The sequence below is a fragment of the Melozone crissalis genome, unplaced genomic scaffold, assembly GCF_028551555.1.
Source record: "Melozone crissalis strain CALT ecotype California unplaced genomic scaffold, PUWL_Pcris_2 ptg000041l_1, whole genome shotgun sequence".
In the NCBI taxonomy this organism is placed as follows: Eukaryota; Metazoa; Chordata; class Aves; order Passeriformes; family Passerellidae; genus Melozone; species Melozone crissalis.
In genome coordinates, this window is record NW_026535819.1 from 8,130,755 (window position 1) to 8,154,718 (window position 23,964).

The 23,964-nt window shown below is 44.8% G+C and overlaps 1 protein-coding gene across 1 annotated transcript in view; it reads right to left on the reverse strand.

The window, feature by feature from the left end:
• The window catches only part of PAPPA (pappalysin 1), a 174,548-nt gene that overhangs the window by 86,478 nt on the left and 64,106 nt on the right, over positions 1-23,964 (reverse strand). The window contains exons 6-7 of the mRNA XM_054283889.1: positions 21,477-21,598; positions 15,508-16,015 (exon numbers count right to left, since the gene is read on the reverse strand). Of these exons, the coding sequence (XP_054139864.1) occupies positions 15,508-16,015; positions 21,477-21,598 (630 nt within the window). The remainder of the gene's footprint in view (positions 1-15,507; positions 16,016-21,476; positions 21,599-23,964) is intronic.

A 23,964-nucleotide genomic window follows, 5' to 3' on the forward strand; every position in this document is an offset into this window, starting at 1 on the left:
TTCTCCAAAAAGAAGGTGAACAAAATTTCTTACATATTATTTGCACAGTCTGGTTCCCCTTATTCTTCTGCAGTTTGGGTAGAAAATAAGAGCTATTAAGTTATTTATGCTCATGATACCCCAATATCCTTGTCTTAGGTTATAATACAAAGAAAGGGAAGACAAATGCCTGGAGACATGGTCCCTGTAGAGCAATGGCAGGTCTCCAGAGGGGTCAATCCTCCTCATTCACATCCCAAGTCCCCTTCTGAGCACCCTGAAGCTTCACAGTCTTCCCTGCCCTAGGGAACAGCAAGGGAGCCCCAGGTTGTGACATCCAGGGCAGCATCAACAAACCAGCTGTGCCCAGAGGAGCTCACAAATGGGATGTCTGCTCCAGAGGGGCTCTTCAGCACCACACAGGCAGAGCTGGAGATGTGGCTGCACTGGAACATCAAAAAAACACCTCAGAAACTCAAAACTGAAGCCATCATGCTTTCAGCTAACCCTGGCCCGACACAAGGTGTGACAAAAAGCGCACTGAGATGTGCGTGGCATTTCACGATTCAACAACTGGAACGTGAGATACTTATATCCTCCTGAACTGCTAAATGTGCCATATTGGCAGCAACTGGGAGCTTCAGCATTCCTTCACAGTGCCCACATTTTGGAGAAATATAGCTGCTAAAGGGATGATATGTGCAATACCCCAGGCAGTAATCCAGTCCCATAGTGAGGAAGGGAGCAATGCAAGAACAGGGGGTTTATTTCCTCTCTATAGCTATAGGACACCAAGGCTGATAGTTCAGACTTGTTGTCTTATATATTACAACAGCTCTATTATCATTATATATTGTCTTATATATCAAGAGTTCTTTTATCATTATGGTGCAAGGGTTCCATGTCGTCAGAGTTTCATACCTTCTCATTGTTTCTGACAGGCAGCTCCTCTGAGCACTGGCTGCTCCCAGTCCTTGCAACAGATATCTGACTCCTCCAACTTCTCCAATCCACTCTTTTATGTCACTAGTTCCTATTGGCTACAGGTGTTGCCTGTTATCATCCAGCCTGCTCCTAACCTTTAGTAACAGGGTCCAGCTGCAACTCGTTGGGGGATAAGATTACATTCTATATCACCTTCATTTACCCATACGGTGTCCCCCTACACAGACTGTATCTGGAGATGTCAGCAAGACAAGCTGTGCTCCAAGTGGTGATAAAAGTGTGATTATTGACCATTTATTTACTCTCCCACATGCCCTGGGAGCTGGTGACACAGTGACAGCAACAAGAGACACTTTCCACTTTGCTGCTGGGCAGGACCTGGTGCCCAGTGGCTCTGTGAGATGCAACTTAAGGAAGTGAGAGAGAAGAAAAACATCTTTAACATCAAGGATGAGAACAAACACTCTTCAAATGTATATCTATGGTCTTTTTATGACCTCCTCTAGAACTGAGTAAGCCTCATTGATCGCTGCAGCTTCCGCCTGTGGGGAGGCAGCCTTATTAAAAAGCAATGACTCAAGCCCTCGGCTTAGAGGGGGAATTAGGATGTGCCGTGTGAAATACCACCAGGGCAACTTTCCTGTCTGTTGTGGCAAGTGATGCAGGGTCAGGAATATGGAACCCTCTAATTCTTTTCCTGTTTTTACTGGGGAGGCTGGGCAGTGGAGTTAATCTTGCTCTCTTTCTCTCCCCCAGGCGAGGGACCTCTGCTCTCAGTTTGGGTGTTCCTGGAAAACTTAATGGGAAAAGTTATACCTGTGGGAAATTGTTTTTTACTCAGACCAAGGTGGGTTTAAAGAATTATTGAATTTACAGAAGAAACAATCATGCTCTTGGGTTCCTGCCCCAACCACATCTGCCCTATGCATGCTGTAGGGTTTCAGCATCTGAGGACACACCTGAGATGCAGTGAAAGCATTGAGGGAAAGCAAACATCCTATGCCTCTTTTCCTACTGCCATGGCATGTATGTTTTTCCTACTACAAATAATGGCAGGAGGTTTCTTATACAGCAAAGACTTGTTTCCAACAGAATTGAAAATATCCTTAAGGCTGAGCCCAGCTTCTGCCCTATGAAAAGACAAATGGTCAGACAGCAATGAAAGCAGACAGTGTTCCTCTTATTTAAGGACAAGATGACACAGACTTGAGCATCCCCAATTAAATTACAGCTGTCCCAGCCAGTGTTGTGTGAAACAGGAAAATTCTACACCTGAAGTGTCCTCATATGAAGGACCCATCTGTCTTTGACCTTAAACAGCCACCAAACACTTGCGACAAAAGATGACACTTCCTTGCCACCTCTCTGCAGCCCAGAATGAGCCCTGTTCTGCTGGTGACAGCCCTGTTTCCCTCTCACACTGTCACCTTTGCTCTTCTCCTCTAGCAAGGAAGCCTTGCTGAGCAAAACAGGAAATCTGCTGGCAGCAAACAGCATCAACCCCACATCTTCCCTCTTTGCAATGCTTTAGATCAGCTGCCAGGGTGGACTGGGTTACAACCACAAACAGAAGAGCTGAAGGTCTACACCATCTCTTGCCCTGGAGCTGTCCAGTCTGTCCCCACATGCTGCTCACAGCCTCCAAAAGTGCCAGTTCCAGAGGTCATGAATTACCCCAAATATCCACAAACACCATGGTGTTCACAAGTTTCACTATCCTCAGGTGCTCCAAAAGCAGCTGATAGAGTAAGCCAAGGGGTGAGGTCACTTTAGGACAACCCAAACAAATCAGCTCCCCAACTTCCATCCTTTCCCCCTCATTGCCATTGACTGCACAAATACAACTGTTTTCCTCTTCTTGTCTCCTCTCACACATATGCTCCCCCTTGCTCTGCCTTTTTTTAATAAAAATGGCATGAGAAGCACGGCAGAAGATAATGAAGAGAATTCCTGCCTGGCTCTGCAGTTGGAGAGAGGAGGGGTGGGATGCTGTAAACACAAGAAGGACGTCAAAAATTCCGAATTGCGCCGGGCTGTTATTTCAGCTGTGGCCCAAGCTCTCCCTGTTTGGATAAGCACAGCAACATGGCAGGTGCAAAGGCCTCAAAACAACTCTCTTGCCTCTCTCTCAGATACTGAGCTGACTCAGAAGACACAAATGCCAAGGAAACAGCCTTGGAGAGGCTTTTCTCTCTCTATGAGGAGAGAAGTGCCAACAGGGGCCACGGGTGTGCTCTGTGCCCTCCAGCTCTTTTGTGATTTGTTTACAAGCACAGGATTTGTTTACAAAACAAGGTAGTTGGAGTACTAAAGGAACACTCGGGCTGGATGGGAGACTGGGGATTGTATGGTGAATTTCTGCTCCCAAACTCGAACCTGAAGTGGGTGTTTCCAAGGAAGAACCATGGAGCAGCAAACAGCCTGAACAGATAATCTGAGCTGGACACTGGGTGGGTACATTCTGTACCAGCAGGACTCTGTGCTTTCTGAAACCCAGACTCAACTTTTGCTTCTGGCTGTGTCAGAAAGTTTAACTAACACCTAAATCAGCCACCTTATACACTTATGCAATAACCCATGGGTTTGGGACTGAAGTCACAGGTTAAAGGATCCAATGTATGAGAAAAGGAAAATATCCTTTGATCCTTGGGATATTTCTAGGAACCAAAGCCACCACCAACTCTGATAATCACCACAAATCCAAACCAGGCAATTAGTCTGCAGCTCTGCTCTCACTTCCATTGGTGTAAATTGTAACTCAGCAAAACACTGCAGGTTTAAACCACTGCAATTCGGCTACTCATCTGTCCCTCTGAGGTGCATTTGCTGCTCGGAGCAGCTCCATGCCTGCACAAGATGCCCTGGGGCAGGATTACATGTCTGCCTGTAGCACCTCTGCTCTGAAACCCAGGTCCTGTTTAGGACATTAAAAACACTTCATTTTGAACATTTTTTTTACACATACTGCTCTCCTCTCTTTTTCATGCAAGGACTGTTAAGTTTTGTAAGTAGCAAACCTATAGATATGAATGCAACTGATTAACTCCTGCAGACTTTGATATAATCCTCCAAGCATTTGCCCTGCTATCAGTTGAAAACACAGTAGCATATTTAGTAAAAAAACAAAGTTTGCAGCCAAGGCCTTAAAGATAGTTCTTGAAAAAAACCAAAAACCAAAAGAAACAATGTCAAGAGATGGTTTTCTCCTCTCATGTTTAACAACAACAAAAATATGAATTTTAGGTGACTGATATAAATGGACAATCTCACTGAGATTAGGTTACAAATCCTGGGATAAAGTAAATCCTCAAGGCCCTGGGCCTCACACGGGTGTTTGCACCAGACAGGCAATTTCATGGCAGCACACAGGTTGTCAGAGCACCTGGTTGCTATTAGAAGCAGGGAATGAAGGAAGGGGAAAAAAAATCTGTTGTGTTTTCTTCTTCACTGCTGAACAAGATGGAAGCACTTCTCAGCATGAGGCTCAGATGTGGCCACCACAGGAGGGGAAGCTGGGGTGGTTTAGGTGAGGAAGGAAAGACTGGGGACATGAAATGCAGAAAAACCTATTTCCAAGCAGAAACTTGGACATGAAATGCAGAAAAACCTATTTCCAAGCAGAAACCTGGACATGAAATGCAGAAAAACCTATTTCCAGGCAGAAGCTGTCTACTGTGAGATGTGACCAGGAATAGAGCGAAGCAGGATCCAGCTTAGGAATAGAAGGAAAAAAAACTTTATTAACCTACAATATATAAAAGAAACACACAGAACTCAGGATGAAAACCTTCCAAACATTCCTCTTCCCCCCAACCAAGTTCTCAATACATTACAGTAAGACAAAACCTTGGACTCTCAATTCTGTTGCCGTCTTTCAGATCACCAACTCTCAGTCCATCACTACCTTGCAGAAAACCTTATTTCCAGGCAGAAGGCTGGACATGAAATGCAGAAAACCCTATTTCCAGGCAGAAGCCAGCACCTCTCCATTGATTTTGAGGGAATGGTGCCAGTATCCTCCACCTGAGGACACTGTTTGGTGTCCCAGTGCAGCAGAGAGAAAACAGAAACAGAGCCAGCAGGCAGGCTGGGACAGGATAACTGCTGTCAAGGCCATCACTGTCACTGATGAAGCTCTGCCTGTTGCATCATGCCTCCCTGAGCGCTGCCTGGCTCCTGACACCCTTACCCATATCTCAGTTGTGACGTGGTGTCTGTAACAGCACCAGCCTGGTTGCACACACTGCAGGAGAATGCCTGATGCACACCCTACCCGGCCCACCACACCCTGGGAGCCAACCTTTGGATCACCAAAAAAAAGCCAAATTTTGGATCACCACTCAAGTTTTGGATCATCTCTGGGACTGGGAGCACTTCTGCTGCTGCCCTCAGCCCTCTGCGGTTCCATTGAGTTTGGGCAGAAATCTCTTCCCAGTTTAGGGTGGTCAGCTTGGCAGAATAATCTTCTTCACCTTCTCTGAATCCAGACCTGAGTTCTTGGATTTATTTGCAAAAGGCCTGAGCCAAGAGCTGATTTTCAGTACTCAATACCCTCCTGTTTCCCTGTAATCCCACCAGAATGGTGAACAGAGCCATGGGAGCAAACACTCGCAGTGTCTGATCCGGAGGCTCCTGGAGCCAGTGGAAGTTATTTTGCGCATTTTCAGTGGAGCTTAGATTGGGCCTCAAGTGAACACAGATGTTTGCAGTGTTCTCTGGTTTCACATGCACCATCCCACCTCACCAGGACCTATTTTGGGGGTTCCAGGCAGGAGGGCTGTGGAGGAGGGAGGGATTACAGACAGGGATGTGCTTTCACACCAAGAGCAGAGCAGAGCACAGACATGGGTGAGGAGATGAGGCAACTCTTCCAGAGGAATATTTTGTCATTTCCCTCCTCAGGGGTTCTGTGTTTTGCTGTAAACCACTGCAGATTATGAGAAATCCTACTGGCTGGTCTCCAGTGGGATCTCTAATGGTTTAATAACTGAGCATTACTGAACATACTTCCACTAGCCTCTTCCTAAAATCCCATCATGAGCTAATTTCCTCTATTGTCATTACATCTGCAACTGGTCTTACAGTTTAAAAAAATGCTGTACCACTGTGAATAAATGATCTGGTTTACTGCACTGGGCTTTCAGGGACCGATAAATTGGGGTATCAAATTCCAGGCACAGTCTCTGAGGGACAATTTGAAAAGAAGAAGGAGATTTCTTTCCACCTTGCTCTTCCTATCACAAAAGCACCAGGAAATTGCTGGAATTGGGATATCAGCACAGAGATGGCCAATGCCACCATTCATTTAAGGAGATCCTGACCAGAAAGACTGAGAGAAGTTTGAGTGAAACAATCACAATATGGGTGCCCACCATGCAGAGATAGATCTAAAGTCATGGAATTCCAGAATTTGGGTTGGAAGGGACCTTAAAACTCATCTTATTTCAACCCTTCCACTAGACCAGATTGCCCAGGGTCCTGTCCAACATAGGACACACTTTTCTCTTGTGTGTCACCAGGTCCCACAAGATATAAAGGACAGCACAGGTATTTCAATCTCACTGAAGCTTTCTTTCCAAACCCTTGCTTGCTTGAATGTAGATTCAAATTTAACAGAGACTTGGAATGCCTTTCCTATGAAAATATATTAAAATAAAATGCCCAGGAAATGATCAGGCCAATAGTTCAGCAAAAGTAGCTGAGAAAAGCTGTATTGGCTGGCTGATAAAAAGGTAGGTAACACATTTCTGCTACTTCTGCGGTATTTGAGGCTCACTCCAAGTTTTACAAGAGAGTTATTTTTAAATTGTTGCATAACACATGTCTGTCCAATATTTATTTCCTCAATCAAGCAAAGAAAATGCATTTGTTATTCCTGGGAGATTTCTGGTGCTTCTTATCTTATTTAGAGCCCAAAATAAAGATGCACACAAGAAGCCAAACATCAGAGAGAAGTTATTATCCATGAGATAATGCACAGCCTAATTTACCACATATCTGAGACTGTTTCACCTGCAATAAATTATTTTACCCAGCAGGAAAAGTCCTGTTTGACCTTCTATTTTTATTTTTTTTTTCTCCTGCAGCTGAAAACTCTGCTACTACTTCTAGGTCATGAGTTCAAATTCCACCCTGGCTGGGAGCGATTAAATATATCAATTTCTAATAGTATCTATTTGGATAATAATAGGACAGCTGTTAATGTTCACTTTTTTAGGGACACTTGCACATGGCTAAGTTGCAGTCTGCAGGTTGATTTTTCTACAGCCTCTGTGTATTGCCCAAGAGGTACTTTGGAGATTTGGAATTCAGTGGTAATTGAATCTTTGGTACTTTGGAATCCAGTGTAGCAGCAGTCCTTGGGGAGTCCCTGGCTGGAGCAGAGCTGGTGACAAAGCCAAGTGTCACTCCCCAGATGGGGCAGTCCCTCTTTCCTGAAATAATTTATTTAGGAGTGGCGGCTGTGGGGCATTTAGAGCAATCCCATCCTTCAAAAATAGACCCAGCCTGAAAAATTCCTCTGGGGTGCCCTGTCTTGGGATCACAAACCCATAAAGATATCAACCCACCCTTACTACCTTTATTCTTGCATCATGTGCAGCCGAGCCAGAACAGGAGCTCCAGGTTCTGTCAAGTGCCAGCTTTAGTTCCAGCGTTACATAAGAAACCGCAACAGCGAGGAACCACAAATCTATCACTACAGCTGGCACCAAACGGCCTCCCTGCACAGGCTCAGCGGAAAAGCTGCCTCCTGAACGGGCAAAGAGTGTCAAATTGTTCTTTCTCCTCTCCAGGGCAGGGTTAAGGCAATTTGGCAGAGGGTGGTAAGGGAAAAAATTGCTCTATCTGCTGTGTGTGTGAGGTCAGGAAGCAGGTTTGCTTCTGTTGCAAAGATAACCTGGCACCTTTAATGAAGAAAGCAAGGGAAGAATGAAAGCCATCAGAATGTGGCTTCCAGCTGTCAAATCACATCAGCCAAGTGGAGATGCATCACCCCTGAGAGCAGCAGCACCATTGGCCCCCAACACTGCATTGGGAGCTCTTTGGATGGAGGCACACTGTGAATTTCCTCTGCGAAACACCCAGCTATAAATAATAACAACCACCACCTCAGGATTTAACAGCACGGCACCCGAAGGAGAGAAGCAGGAACAGGAGATGGAATAGAGGCAGTTTTCATCTTTTTCCTCTTCCTGGCTCAGTGCAGAGCAGGGCTGTGTGCTCCTGCCTGGCACAGGGAGCAGCATCACTCACCCCTGTGCCTCCTGTCCAGACCCGTGCAAGCCACAGGTGAGGAAACTGCTGGGAAAGGAAAGAATTTCCCCAGGGGGTGTTGGCAGTGCGTGGAGGAGTCTCCTTCCCACAGCACATCACCTCTGTTAGGGGCAGGTGAACCCATGAGCAGTTTCCTGGTGCTGGGAGGGAAGGTGTGGGACAGGCAATTGTCCCGCATTGTTCTGTTCTTGCATCATGGGGGATTTCCAGGTTCATTAAGCAAGAACAGCAGTCTGTACTGGCTGCTGATGACACAGCCAGGGCCAGGCATGGCCTCAGAGCATGACAGGGACAATGCCAGCCCCTTGCTCATCACCAAAAATGCTACACTGTCCTACACCAGCTGCATATCAAACATCACAACTTTGCCAAAACTGACCACAGGCAGCTCCAACACGCTCCAAACTCTTCACTGACAAGGTTTTCGTGCCTGGTCACTATTCCTGCTGGGAAAGTAGGATCTGCAAGGGAAAAATGAAACATTCACTCCTTAACAAAAAGACTCTGGATGAAGAACTAGGCAAGTTCTCGAACCTGAAAGTGGAAATTACAGGGGTAAGAGAAACCTGGTGGGACAGAAAGGTGTTTGCTTCTTGGGAAAGCTCAAAATAGCTTTGTCCATGGAAAGCTAGCGTGGAAATCTAATGATAGGGAAGCTTTTAGAAATGAGCAAGAAAGTGTGAATAAGAGTAAATCTGTTCCTGCTGAAGTTTGGTAAAAGTGTTTCTACTGGAGAGGAGCTGTAAAATGTCTTATGGATATAGCCAGGGACCTCTAACCTATTACTAAAGAAAAAATAATATGGAGATATGGAGAAGTGTGCAATTATGGCAAAGAAACCTCCTAGTTGGAGACTAGTGAAAAATGCTTTCAATAACAGCATTTCCCTGGTAGTGTGCAATGTGAGAGTGAGCATTAAATAGTCAGTGACTCAACAACAGACACAGTGTTTTGCATTTGCATCTAGTAGCACCAAAAGGTTGGATAGAAAAATAAATTTGAATGAAAATGGAATTTTTTCATTCAGTTTATCACTTTGAGGCTGGCTAACAAACATTTCCTGAAGAAAAAAAAAAATCAGAAACCCAAAAGTTCAAATATCTAGAGACATACAGAATTGGTAAATAGGCTCAGTCAATGCAGAGAAAGATGGAGTTATAATGCAGAAATGAATAATTTACAGGTTTGGATGTCTTGAAATGGTCCGTATGTTGGTATAAGACAATATTACACTTGTTAGGACCAGGATAGTCAGAATAAACTGGAAACTCTTTATTGCAGGTGAGAGGTGAAGAGAGCAGTTAATTGGAAATTTAGGCTGGATTGAACTCTGAGAAACCTGGTCTAGTGAAAGGTGTCCCTGCCCATGGCAGGGGTTGGAATGAGATGATCTTCAAGGTCCCTTTCAATGCAAACCATTCCATGTTTCTATCATTCTATGATTTATTCAATTGCAAGGCAACTATGAACCATCAGGGGGGATGAAGAAGCATGGGAGGTCCTTGCACACATCAAGGCAAGGTTTTTCCAGGGTAGCTGGGTAAGTGTTCCTGCACAAGGACAGCTGGAATGCCATCTACAGTTCTAAAGCCAGCTGAGAATCCAGATGTGTAGCACACCAGCATCACATGGACAACCTTGCAGATAAATCTAGGCATTCAAAGTTTCTATTTTCTTAATATTTCAGTCCCATCTTAGATACCCCCCAGTATTTCCTGTCATATTGAGAGAGGTTTGGCATAGTAACTGTGGAGGAGGGATGAGCAGAAGATGGGTGAGAATATGAGCTTCAGCTTTTGGTGTTGGGAGAAAGAGCACCCAGTGATCTGTATCTTGTTTGGGTGGAAATTTGGTGTTAATTATCTTCATGACAGATAGATTTGGCAATTCATTTTAGCTGCTTTAGATCATACATTCCTCTGGCTGGTAGACCTTCAGAAAAAAAAAAAAAAAAAAAAGAGAAATAGATCTTTGAGGTGAAGGAAGGAATGCCATAATAAGGACAGATGTCGCTGTGAAGTTTTAGTGTTGCATTCTGCAGGGACTTGGGTTTAGATATCATCAGTGTGATATTCATAATTCCCCAGTCCATTCAGCAGGGCCAGGGTCAGGTAAATGCACTCTTCTTCTTGACTTCAGGGCCTAAAAGGCACACCAATAAGTGGCTGTAAGGAAATTACAGGGATAAGAGAAACCTGGGACAGAAAGGTGTTTGCTTCTTAGGAAAGCTCAAAATAGCTTTGTCCATGGAAAAAGAAAATCCTTTGTCTTGCTCATTTTGAAGAGCTACTGCTGATTCTCAAGCTTCTCTGCTTGTTCATATTTGCAGGAGCCTTCAGACTAAAAAGTCACTTTCCATTTGTCTCAATTTTTCCATTTCACTGACTATGTGCCCCTTCCAACTGGGGACCAGTAACAAATGGTATATGCATCAATAAGGCAAATTTGGAAACAAATTATTGTGTTGGATGAAGTAGAGGGCTAAAGCACATGAACTGCTGAGGACCCATGAGCAATGGAGCACTAAGGACCCACAAACAGTGCCACAGGAGCCCTCCAGCCACCTGCCATCCTGAGGGTGGCAATTTCTCTGTCATTCTGCAAACACTCCAAGAAGCCAGAGTGAGATCTTAGTCCACCACCTTGAGGTGTTAAAACAGAGTTAAAACCCAAGAAATGACATGGATTTTACAAGTTCAGCACTGAATGGAAGTCCTGATTCTAAGAGCATATTTTAAATTATTGTACTTACTTGAACAAGAACTGCTGTTTACAAAGATGATGAGCAGTCCCCTCCAACTATTATCAAGCAACAGAAAAGGTTTAGCCACAGAATGTCAGTGCAAAATAGCCAAAATTGAGAAGAAAGTCGAGAAGAAAAACCTATTCCCTGTACAAGAAAATGCAAGCTTCTCTCTCAGTGATTCTTTTTTGAAGTCTGAATGCAGGATCTCAATGTGTCAGCTCGGTACCAAAGCTCTGGAAGGAATGGCTCAGAATAACATATCACAGGACTGCAAACTTGCCTCTCAGAGAAGCTCAATTCTGCAAACCCAAACCTTGTACCAGGGCCTCGTGCTGAGATCCTTTCTCAGGTTATTTCAGTCAATGCCTTTGTCTTGAAAAAACCCTACTGGTTAACACCACAAAGACAACCTGATCCAGTGCTGTCCACCACACTTTGAGGCTTCTTACAAAGTTTGTGGAAGAAAACTTGGGAAAATTTCCAACTCTTTGAAAGTTTTTCGGTTAATCTGACAACTTTCCAAAACCAACCTCAGTGTGTCTTGGCTTGGTCTGCCAGAGGTCAGCACGTAGGTCTGGTAAGAGCACTCTGCTCCTCACTGCTCACAAACTGGGATGCTGGGAGTGCCATGGGGAACAGGCGCTGGGACTGACACCATCCAGAGAGCTCTGGGCACTGCCTGCTCACTGAGCTCTTAAAAAAATTAAAAATCAAAAAGACCTCAAAAAAAAAAAATCACTGAGCTCTTCAAAAACTCTCCAACACAACAATGTGAGTGCAAAAAACCTCCAGTAATGGTGAAAAGCCACTACCTCAATTGCCATTGTGACCATGTCACTCAGTATTTCCAGAGAACAGCCTCTGAGCATGTGCACAACCCACACATTGCATTAAATTGTGAGCTGAGACTTTGAGACTTGCAGATGAGGCTCCTTCCTTATCAGTTGCTGTGGTGTGAAGACTCAGCACTTCTCTGCTGCACCTGGCCTGACCTCTTTTTTTCCCCCCACTGATTTATTTATGTTTCTTCTCTTCTCCTAGGCTCTGAGTCTCATTTTGTATCCCAGATACCAGCAATCCTGGCTGATCACACACTGTGGAATTGAGTGTATCTTGCCTGGTTTCTGTAAGGTCCAAGGATAAGGTCCTGGATAAGGCCTCGTCCCTCAGAAATTAATGTTTAAGTCTCAACTTGAGCCAAGAATTGAGATTAAAATTTCGCTTGAGAACAGAAGGTCTGGCATTATTTTGCATTACTTAATAAAATGTTTCCACTGTTATAGTTATTTACTCTCCTCTCTGGAGCACCCACTGCTGACTAGGCAAGGGCTATCCATTAAAGGCTGTCTCTCCTCTCAGCTTAAAAGGAAGTTTCCTCTCTTTGACAGGAAGAAGGTAAAAGAAATTAATTTTTCTTTCAGCATCGCCAAACCTGGGGAAAGGATCTTGTTTACAGATAACAGTGGAAGCAAATATTTTCCTTGGGAGAAAAAGGGAAAGTAAAGATCAAGGTCAGAGGAGGCAAGTGTAAAGATATGTGACTGCCTTCAAAATAGCCTTCCACAGAACATGTGGGGGTGTTGTTTTATTTAATATGGAAAACATGCAAGGGCACCAAGGAGGGGCAACTGGCTTGGGGCTCACAGGGAGATAAAGGGGCTGCAAAGGCTGGCGGCACAAATACGCTGAATTCCGGTGATGCAGAATGAGGTAAACAGGCAGATGTGAACAGGGGAGGGAGACAGCATTCACCTCTACACACATTCATAAATAAGAGCATGGCCCAGTGCCTCTGTCCCTGAATTCCCTTGTCCTTTCCTTCCTGCTTAGGGAGTGCAGAGACTCTGTTGAGTCTTTGCACAGGGTTCCAATGGAAATTCATATTGCCTTTGCCTCTACCAGAAAACCACAACCCCATGCAGAGTTTCAGGGAGTTTGTTGTGTCTCAAGGTATGGTCCAGCAGCAGCCCCTGGATCTCCCCATCACCAGGGGATACAGATCAGCGTTGTGCCCGGATGATATGATAAAAATTTCATCTCACTTCTCAAAAGTTCAAACACATGCAGAAGTCTCGAATCACAGAATGGTTTAAAGATCCTCTTGCTGCAAACCCTCTGCCATGGGCAGGAACACCTTCCACTGTCCCAGGCTGTTCCAAGTCTCATCCAGCCTGGCCTTGGGCACTGCCAGGGATCCAGGGGCAGCCACAGCTGCTCTGGGCACCCTGTGCCAGGGCCTGCCCACCCTCATTCAGCCAAAACAGTCTCAAACCCAACTATGAGTGCTTAAGAATCTGCATATCTCCTCATCCAATGACTAAAACTTCACTTCCCAGAGCTCACTGGTGGGATTTTCCCTCCTGTCCCAGTAAGACACAGAGGAAGTGAGCCCAGCCAGCCTGGAGGGTTTGGAAGGGATTTGGTTCTGAGGTTAGCTGTGCCAGCTTCCAGGAGCATCCATTTCTGTCCACTGATCACAGGTGGAGCCCAGAAAGACTAAATTAAATGTTCTGTCTGATTTTTAGCTGGCTGTGTCACTACCTGAGACATACAGACAGGGACAGTGCTGTTGGCCAATGTGACCTAATCAATGACTCTCAGGAAAACTGTCATTAATTCCTGGCTACTGATTTAATTCTTAGAGCATTCCTCCACTTGAGATAGCTCTAAGCTAGAAATGACCCACAAAATCATAATAAAAGATGAAGAAACAGAATTCAGAATGCAAGTTATGTTTTGGGTTTCTCTTTTTTCTTTCACATTGTGTTATGAAGTCAAAACTGGACCTGTTTCTGTGGGAACTTGTGCTAAGGTATGCAAATATTTCAAACCAAACCAGTCCCATTTTCCAATGAGAGTGGGCTAGGTTTCAGGCAAAGATGCTTTCACAGCAAAATCTTGGGAAAATTCACCACTTTCCACACTTCCAATATGCCAATATCCATCTCATGCTAAGTGCCAGCAATTGTTTGAACAAGGCTACAACCCAAGAAAGCACTTAAGCACATGCTTAACTTTCAGCACATGAGTAATCTTAGTGATGTCCTGGGCTTTGTTTTTAGATTCACTATTGTTAGTTACCTTAAATTTTGAAATCTGTAGGGACAATTTGCATCTTCTGAGATGCATAATTGGGCTATGAAAAGGGATGGTAGCTTGTGATTACTGAATTGTTAATTAATCATTTTTATTCTATTTAAATATGCTTTAGAAGACCATAATGATGTATGCTTCCTTGATATTAGCTGTACTAATTAGATCATCTTTTCTAAATTAGAGTGCAGTTTTCTTAGCAGGTTTCCTTTTATCTGGTGTTCATTTTTCAAAAGAGCTTCATGTTGCTCCCACAGATGAGTGAATCATTTCCAGGGAATCATGTTATGCAAAAGATGTTTTTCTTTCTGGCAAATGCTTATGGGTAGATCACGGATCTCCTTGAAATTAGTAAATATTTTGAACTTTCCTCAACAGTAATGCATCCTTTTACTAGATGACTGTAACTGTATCTGGGATGACACACAGCTTCTACAACAAACTGGTGCATTTGCCATGTTTCCCATTTCAGAACAATCTCACACCAACACAACTATGTTTAGTGACCCATGAAAGCAGAAAATTGAGTGGGTGAAACACATCTATACACATGAACATGCACACGTATTTCTTTGCACACTTTCTTGAGCAGTTAATTGGTGCTCCAGCACTGAAAGACTTGCTCTCTCCTTCTCCACCAATACATGACTTTCAAGAGATTGCCAAGGAAATTATGACCATGTTATTCCAGAGGTACTCATCTAGGTTAGCTTAAACATTTAATTTGTCATATCTTAGGTAGATTGCATTATCCTTTCTAGTTAAAGAAAACCTGAATGACACATCTCTGTATAGCTAGCCCAGAAATTTCTCAAAGACTATCCATGAAATTTCAGGCTATCTCATTTGGGTTTAATGCTCCTGGTTTCAGAGACAAACTGTGAGGACATCCTATCTTGGTAATTCTTGGCACATCTATCTAGTTCACCACCTTAACCATCACTTGTAGTGCTGGACATTAGAAGGATCACAGAATCAAACAGAATCACCTCTAAGATCATCGAGTCCAAGCTATGCCCTAACACCTCAACCAGACTGTAGCACCAAGTGCCATGTCCAGTCTTTTTTTAAACACATCCAGAGATGGTGATTCTACCACCTCCCTGGGAAGGGCATTCCAGTACTTTATTATTCTTTCAGTGAAAATTTTTTTCCTAATATCCAACCTATACCTTCCTTGCCGTAGCTGAGACTCTGTCCTCTGGTTCTGTCAGAGACCAATCCCACCTGTCTACAACCTTCTTTCAGGAAAGTTGTAGAGATCAATAAGGTCACCTCTAAGCCTCTTCTTCTCCAGGAAAAACAGCCCCAGCTCCCTCAAATGTTCCTCACAGGGCTTGTGTTCCAAGCCCCTCACCAGCCTTGTTGCTTCCTCTGGACACACTCAAGCATCTCAACGTCCTTCCTAAAGATGAGAAGAACAGGGCATTGCTTTGATCTATCCAGCTCTCTGGAAAGCAGCTACTTACGTGTCAACAAATCTCCTGCTGAGGTTTGAGATGACCATTGGAGATCCAGACTGGAAAGGGGGGTCCCGGACCACTTTGTACTGGATGGGTTTGCAGCCTGAGCACAGGGTGCTGTGGGGCACAGAGCTCAGCATGGCAGCATCAATCTCCAGGTGCTCATCCAAGGTGTAGATCTGGATCCCATACACCTCCTCTCCCACCTGCCCCACATCCAGCTTTATGGTCAGGGGGATGTCACAGAAGACGTTCTGCGGCCCCAGCGAAATGTTCTTCCCGCTGACGGTGAGCAGCTTGATGTCATTCACTGCTCCGCTGGAGTCCCAGTCTGGGGAGACGAAGGTCACCCAGACTGTGAGGGACTCTGGAGTCAGGGGGTAGCGGAATTCCAGCTGCAGGTAGCAGCCCTGGGGCTCGGGGCAGGCTGGGGGCACCGTGTGTTGGTTGACGGCTGAATTGGGACTCCACGTCCTGACGCTGGATTTACAGGGCTGCTCAACGTCAGGGTGCCCTGGAAGGGAAGAAGGGATCAAAGAGAGGGCACAGAAGAAGTAGAAGTTAGAGAACATGAGTTTTCATTGGCATCAGTTTAAAGGCAGGCTGGTGGCAGGAGAACATATCTGTCCAGGAAACCAATTATTTACTTCACCAGAACAGGCAGGGCCAGCACGGGCAGGAGGAACAGAACACCAGTGTCTCCTGGCCAGGTGCGAGACACAAACCCAGTTTAAGTGCCCAGCTGGACTGGACACCACACAACACACTCTGTGCCAGCGCAGCTGGGCCTGCATTTCCTATTTCTAGTGTTTTACCCTGTGCCAAACAATGCTATTTTCTACCTCTTCCACTCAGTAATTTACCTGATAAACAGAGTCACTTTGCCTCCAGTTCACCTCCTACTTATTCCCTTGCCTCTCATTCGAAAATACAATATTTTTGCCTTTAACAAAGACAAGAAAAGAGCCTTTGTTTGTTCCAAGAAGCAGTTGTGCTGTTCAGGGGCAACTCCTGTGGCATTTACAGGTTGATCTAGCATGTTGTGCAAGGCCCCTTTTTTGGAGGCACATGGAGCACAGGTCTGAGCTGTCTCTTTGCTCTCATTGTGATGGAACAACAGGCACTTGTGCTTTTACTCTTCTCACCATTGGCTGTGTTCAACTACATGGGAGGTAGTACTAAAAAATAATGAAAGCCACAATGCTTGCTGGGTTCCCAAATACTATGGTAACATTACAACTTGGCGTGCAATCATGGACTGCAAGATCCAGAGGGGTCAGACGGGTGGAACAGTTGGTAACAGAATCCAGTGAGAGCTATAAATTCCCTTTTCCTTCCCAAATAATCACACAAAAAGGGAGGCGAGCATGACAGGGAGAAGGCAAAGTACAGAAAAGAAGATAAAGAAAGGTAATGAGAGGAGAGAAATGCAGAAGGCAGAGGGGAAAAAAAGGACAGCACAGTTGTTTGCAACTGAGAAAAAAAGCAAGATAAACTACTGGGCATACATGGACAAACAGGACATCACTACTAATTTAAAGAGAAAAGGGCAACCTGTGAAGGTTATTCTGATTGTCTGTGATTCAATGAAGTGTTAGAAATGTGTCTCTTTTGTCAAGGATAAACAGCTCAGGGAATTCTCCTGTTCATACCAAATGAACCCAGATGCAGAATAGATTTCCTGGCAGCCTTCCTGTGATCCAACGTTATTGTCCTGCAGATGCCCAACTTTTCATGCCGCCCCCTCACCTCCCATATCCCAGAGCCCCTCTCTCCTCCTCACATGGCACAGAGCAGCAGGAATGCCACCAAGAGCAGCATCTGGAGGGACCACAGCAGTGGTACATTTTGAAGAGAGCCAGAGGTCCATTTAACACGCTCGAGTTTCCCCCCTGGCAAGTGTGTGAGTGGATAATCACTGTGAGCAGCAATACCCCATTCAGCTCACGTTATCTCACCCTCATTGCCAGCTGGGTGTGCTTGGCTGAGCCCTCTGACGACTTTCTCGGACCCACAGCAAACTCCTGACTGCAGCCCTAAGGTCTTTCTTAACTCCAGCATCTCAGAGGGCTTTGGAAAGATGTGTGAATTTTAACACTGCCCTCTTGCAGAAAGGAAAATGGAGCTAATGGCTCACAGCCCAGTGTGTCCCCACCTGGGATCCTGCAAATTCACCTCTGTCAGTTCAAGGCTCAGTAAGACTTAAATTCCAAACAAACCTGCACATTTTGGTAGGTCAGTGTGTGATCCCTGGAGATGCATGAATTGGACTCAGCCTCCAGGGAGCTTAGCACACAGAGCATTACCCCAAAACAGGTGGCAGATTGTAGTCATTCATAAACTAAAAACCTCAATGAAGCTGAGTTAAAGAGACTCTTTTAAATATTATCCAACACCTAGACCTGGGTAAGAAAGATTCATTTAATTATGGAAGAGGACAAAAACCTTATTTCATATAACTGGATTTCTAGAGAGTGGTAAATACTCTGAAAATTACAAATATCTGTATGTAGAAAGAAAGGATGTAGAAATTATTCTTCCCTCTGCACTCAGATTTTGAAAATCCTTTGCCTTCTGAGACAGATCAGACACAGAACAGCATCTCATGCAGCATCACGTCTTGCCTAACACAAAACAGGAATGAGAGGTTTGTGAGGTTGAGCCAAACTCCATGTCCTAGTTGGAGAGCAGGGATGGCAGATTTGGAGGGTGCCTTTCCCTGAAATGCTGTCCTACACCCTGGTCTGTCAATCCCTCATTGTACAGTTAGGTGCAATCCCTGGGATGAATCCCCAGCACAAGGACAGAGCCTCAGAGGCCATCTGGCATCAGGAGTCTCTCAGAATATCATCCCTGCTTAAACTGCCACATTTCCTAGGTGGTCAAGATAAAGGAACCACCCAATGGGACTCCAATGTCCAGCTGGGACAATTACGATACAGAAGGAATTGCTCTTGAGGGAAATATTAGACCCAGGAAAAGGCTGAGCTCTAGAGCAGTGCCAGGCAGCAACATTTTTATAATATTCTCACACTTCTCTCAGTCAGCAGGAGGAACTGACTGATATATGCATATATTGCACAGCAAGCAAAGGCACCCACTGGGCTTGAGCCAAAATCACCTTTCTTACATAAAACCCCCCTTTGACAGAGTTATGGAGGTGCTGTAAGGTTTGTTGACCTAGCTGGTGCTGCTGGTGAGAATCCAGGCAGGTTAGAACTTTCTGGCTTTATGGGGAAGGTATATATATAAGATATAAGATATATATATATAAGAGTAAATCAGAGCTGCCTGATCTCATGAGCCTTCCAAGGAACAAGCAGCCCCTCCTGCAGGGGCCACAACGGGCTGAGAAAGAGCCATGAGATGCTTCAGCCTCAGTGTTGGATCCTGCCATGCTCAGGAATGAGCAGGGAATTAGGAAGGACACTGCCCACAGCAGGGTTTTGCAATGGGAACAGCTCCCACATAGCCCAGACCACTGCTGGTGCAGCTGCCTGGGGTAGGAGACCTCAGCAAAATGAGATCAGACCAACCAGAGCTGCTCCAGAGACACGTGGGGAGTGTGTGGTTTTCTGCTCAGAAGCTGGATGAGTCCTACAGAACATTTTCCATGAGTGTCATCTCAGATTTTAAAACAAGTTCATTTTGGCCGTGCTTGTGCCTCCTTTGTCTTTGTTTTCCATGGACATTCAAGCAGTGGAGATTTACACCCAAGAACCCCTGCCGAAAGTGAATTTAAAGCTTGATGGCGTGAGTACTCACAGATAGACAATTAAAGAAGCCGGACAATGATCTAACTGCTATTTGTAACTCAGACCAAGTGCAAATAGGCAGAGGAGTGCGGTGGTGGAGACAGCAAATCATGGAGACAGAAAATCATGGAGCAACAAACAACATACACTGGGTATATTTTCTGTCCTAAAGTGGCAAGAACTCATTAATCCTGAGGACATGATTACCAAACTTCTGTTCCATAGAAGTGGCACAGGAGCAACTAAATGAGACAGATAAGGATCAGACTGCACCCTTCATAGTTAAGAACATGCAGGCACACACAGCAAGAGGAAATTAAATGCAAAATGCTGCTGAGTAATAAATCTTAGAGTAGCTTAGTTTCTCTAGGAATGATGCCTCTGGCAAGACGTGTGAGATCTAGAATAAAATCAAAGCTTGGTGGAGAAATTTTGATGGAACTGCATATTTCAATGGAATACACAGTCCTTTCAAAATAAAAACACTTTGCAAAATTCGGTTTATTTGGCCAAAATTTTATCCTGGAAGAGAAAATGGCATGAAATTTTTAACACTATGGGAACATTGTGTTTTGACATTTTTGTGAGAAACCTTTTCACTTTAGCACCTTGAAACACCTTCCATTTTGATATTCAAAGTTGCTTTTGCCCTAGATTCTATACTTAAAGTGTATATTTTCAAATGTCATCATTTAACCAAAGTTCATACGAGCTAAACAAAACATTTTGGCCGGCCTCAAACACTTTTTGTTTTAAATTTTCCTTCATGTAGAATTTCAAAAGTTTCAAGTTTTGTTCCAAATGAAAACAGGTTTCAAAGTCTTGTAATTCTTGGCTAAGTGGAAATTCCACCTTCTCCTCCTGAGCTACTACTCCAAGTGATCCAAACTTTGCTAACGTTGTTTATTGGTTGATCCAGTCACCCTCATACTCAGAGTGCTGCTTCCCAGGATGGAGCTTCTCCCCACAGGCCAGGTGTGCTCTGAGCTGTACCCAGCAGCCTTGGATGTCCTAAAATCATGAAATGGTTTGCTTTGGAAGGGACCTTAAAGCTCCACCCCTGCCATGGGCAGGGACACCTTCCACTAACCCAGGGTGCTCCAAGCCCCATCCAACCTGGCCTTGGACACTTTCAGGAATGGGGAAGCCACAGCTGTTCTGGGCAATCTGTTATAAATTTAGGGGGTGAGTTGGAGTGAAACACAACCTCTGCTGGGCCCCCACTCTGGGACAGGGGTGTGTGGGGCAGGGACACTGACCACTGTCCCATCAAGCAGCAGGGGCACAGCTCGTTGCATGTGCTGACCTTAGGACAAGGGAGAGCTCCTGTGCACCAGCCCAAATAATATTCCTTGCAGAATAACTCCCATGTGCTTTAGTTGCAGGACAAATAAACCCTTAACATAAGGAGGTATTTGTATAATGAGTTTGCAAAATCCAGGATTGTCCTTGGGGCTCAGTGACTCACCTGTGTGCTCATGGTGAATTGTGGCTGCTCCGGAAGGAAAAGCTGGTGAGGCACAGGCTGAAATAATGCTCTGCTCTTTCCAAACTGTGATTTGGGATGGCTGACCTTTGCCTGGTACAATCTTAAATATGCTCCACCACACACACCCAGGGACATAGCGGAAGGGACGTGTGGAGGAGTTAATGATGGAGATCTAATGGCAGTGCTCAAGCAGCCCTGCAGACCATCCTCCCTCCAACAGGCTCCAAGAGAATGACTTGCAAAACACCCTGAACAAGAGGGCTTGACGTGGTCACCTGCATTCCTGCTGCAGGGCACTGGCCCAAAGGGCATCCTCCTTCCAGCCCACCGCTATTCACCACAAGTGAAGGCAGCACAAATCAGGCTCAAATGAAAAATGACTCCTCACTTTTGGAGCTGGAGTAGAGGGAGAAAACAGCTCCCCTGAGGAATTCATCTGGCAGATGTGAATGGTCAGCATTTCTTGGCACTCTGCTGCTTTGTGAAATTCATGTTCAGCTCCTGGAATTCACTTAATTCATGGGCAGGGGCAGGGCTCAGGGGCCGTAACACAGGTATTGGAGCCAGTGGCATTCCTTCAGGGCACAGTGCTCCTCTGCCTGTTAGCTCTGTCCACGTTACATGCAGGTATAACCAATCACTCCCAGATTTTCCCCTTGTCTTTGTGGCTCCCCTTTGCTCTGTCCCACCCTCTGTCCCACCTTGTGTGTGCTCCCACCCCTGTGACTCACCTTCTGCCTCCCGTGGGCTCCAGTGCCCCGAGGGATCGCAGGGCATGGGAGAAGAGGCGCTGAAGGCGTACTGCACCAGGACTCTTCCCTCTGCACACAGATCACATGCTGATCCCACTTCTCTAGGAGGCCAGGAAAACAGGAAAACACACCAACTTAGTAACAGCTGAATGAGCTGCTTATTCAACTATACTAAAAGCAATAAGACTTAGAATTCAGGTCCACTTAACCCCCTTTTCTCAAGGCACTGACAAAAGTGTTTTCCGATGCTGACCTTCTGTAGATTTAAGTCAAGAGCCAGTGTAGAAAGCATTTTTGAGCCCTCTATCCAACACAAAATGACAGCAACCTGGGAATCACATTCACCTATATTCTTTTCCCCTGCCCTTCACTGGACCAAACCATGACAAAAGAAAACACGTGTTGCTTAGTGGTTAGAGCAGAGAAAATTGCCTCAGGAGTTTTCAGATCTATTTCTGCTCTCACTATGGATTTATTTATTGTTTGAACTTGCAGTATCTTTAGGATTGTTCTACCAGCAACATTGGCGGAGCAGGGATATCCAGTTAAACACCAGTTCACAAATCACAAACTGGTTTGGGTTGGAAAGCACTTAAAGCTCACCTCATTGCACCTCTGCCATGGCAGGGACACCTCCCACTGTCCCAGGTGCTCCCAGCCCTGCCCAGCCTGGCCTTGGGCACTGCCAGGGATCCAGGGGCAGCCACAGCTGCTCTGGGCACCCTGTGCCAAGGCATCTCCACTCCCACAGGGAGTAATGTCTTCCTAACATCTAATCCAAAACTCCCCTCAGTCAGTTTAAATAGTTTTTCTAATACATTCACATGATTAGGGTTTAAGTTGATGTAGACTGGAGTAACTCTAATAAGGTGATTTCTATCAGGTGAGGATGCAATTCACACAGTTCAGCCCTATATTCCTTGAGGTCACAAATCTGGAACTCTGTATGACCCAAAGTACATGGTTATTTACCCCAGTAAGCTGCTTACTATTCAGAATTAATTGTTCTGCGTTAAGGAACACTTTCTGCTGAAATGGAAAGTTAAAAATTAATTATCCTAATGATCAAATGCACCAGAAAGGACAGAAGTTTTAGGCAAACACTTTGTGTGTAACACAGTGTACTCGCTATGCTACTCTAGTAAGAACGGCTTGAGTCAATTATTAAATAATTTATATCAACTACTATAATCAGCAATGCAAATTTTAACCATCATAACCACCACTGCATGATTTATTTTGGCACTGCTGTGGAGAGGACTGTGATCCTTAGGCAGAGGTTATTTGGGATCCTCAGTGGCTGAGCCACCCTGAGAGAGACAGTAGCTGGCTGAATTGTGCAGTGCAGGAAGGGATGCACCTGCTGAAAACGCCTGAAAAATACAACGTGGCAATGGGGCACAATAAAGAAGAAGGAGACAAAGGTGTCCCTCTCTTCCTTCCATGGTCTGTAACACTGGTAATGAAAAAATGTGGGCATGTTGTGAGTAACTTCACTTCGTGTCTCACTTCACCCACCTGCACCACTGGCATGATACTGCCTCCCTATTTAATTTCTCAGCTGCCTATTTAGCAGAGGTTTAGGTGTCTGACTCAGCTTGCCTGAATAATACATGCAAAAACATAATTTTTAAAAAATCAAGAAACCTGAATAAATGGTCCTGAGAAATCAAAATGTAGAATTATTGTTGTGCAGTAGTTCTTCAGACACCTCCACGACCAGTCAGGATAGAAGTCCCTGCAATAATAATCCTTCAGTTTCTCTACAAAGAGACTCCTGCATTAGCACTTGGTCCTGGATGAGGAGAGGGCTCTGGAAGCCAAGTTTCCACAATTAGGACTGCTTTTTACTCAAATTAGCAGCTATACTATTTCATCACAGGCTGCCATGGTGGAAAAAAACTGTAGGCTTATGGACAAACATTTCCTTTTACCAGTGAGGACTTGGAGGTAAGAGAGAAATCACAAGGAGCATCATGTGGGAAAGGCTATGAGCAAACTTTCTCTTTTTACTTTTCCAGTTTGGGAGCCAAACTCAACCCTGATGTAACTCCACTGGCTGAAAGGACTTACATAGGGGATGACTCTTGGGTTAAAGTTTTGGTCTGCAGACTCTTGCACACAAATCCTATAAAGAGCCATGAATGTCAAACCTAATTATGGAACTGCATTTACAGGCTTATGAAAACCTAAGCCAGGTCCTTATAACTTATGAAGCCATAGACAACAAGAAAAAAATGAGCATAAATTGGTTCAAAAAACACTATTAATTAGGAATGATAGCCATATCTGCCACCTTATACACGGTGGCACATGACTGCCCAAAGTGCAGGCTAATGGAAAATCTAGATTTCTCTGTTTTCTAATAAGCCAAGTACTGGGGAAATTCCAGCTTATGAAGTTCAGAGCACAGGAGGAATTCATTCCTGCAGCATGATATTTCAGTGAAGTGGGTTCAAAATCTAAA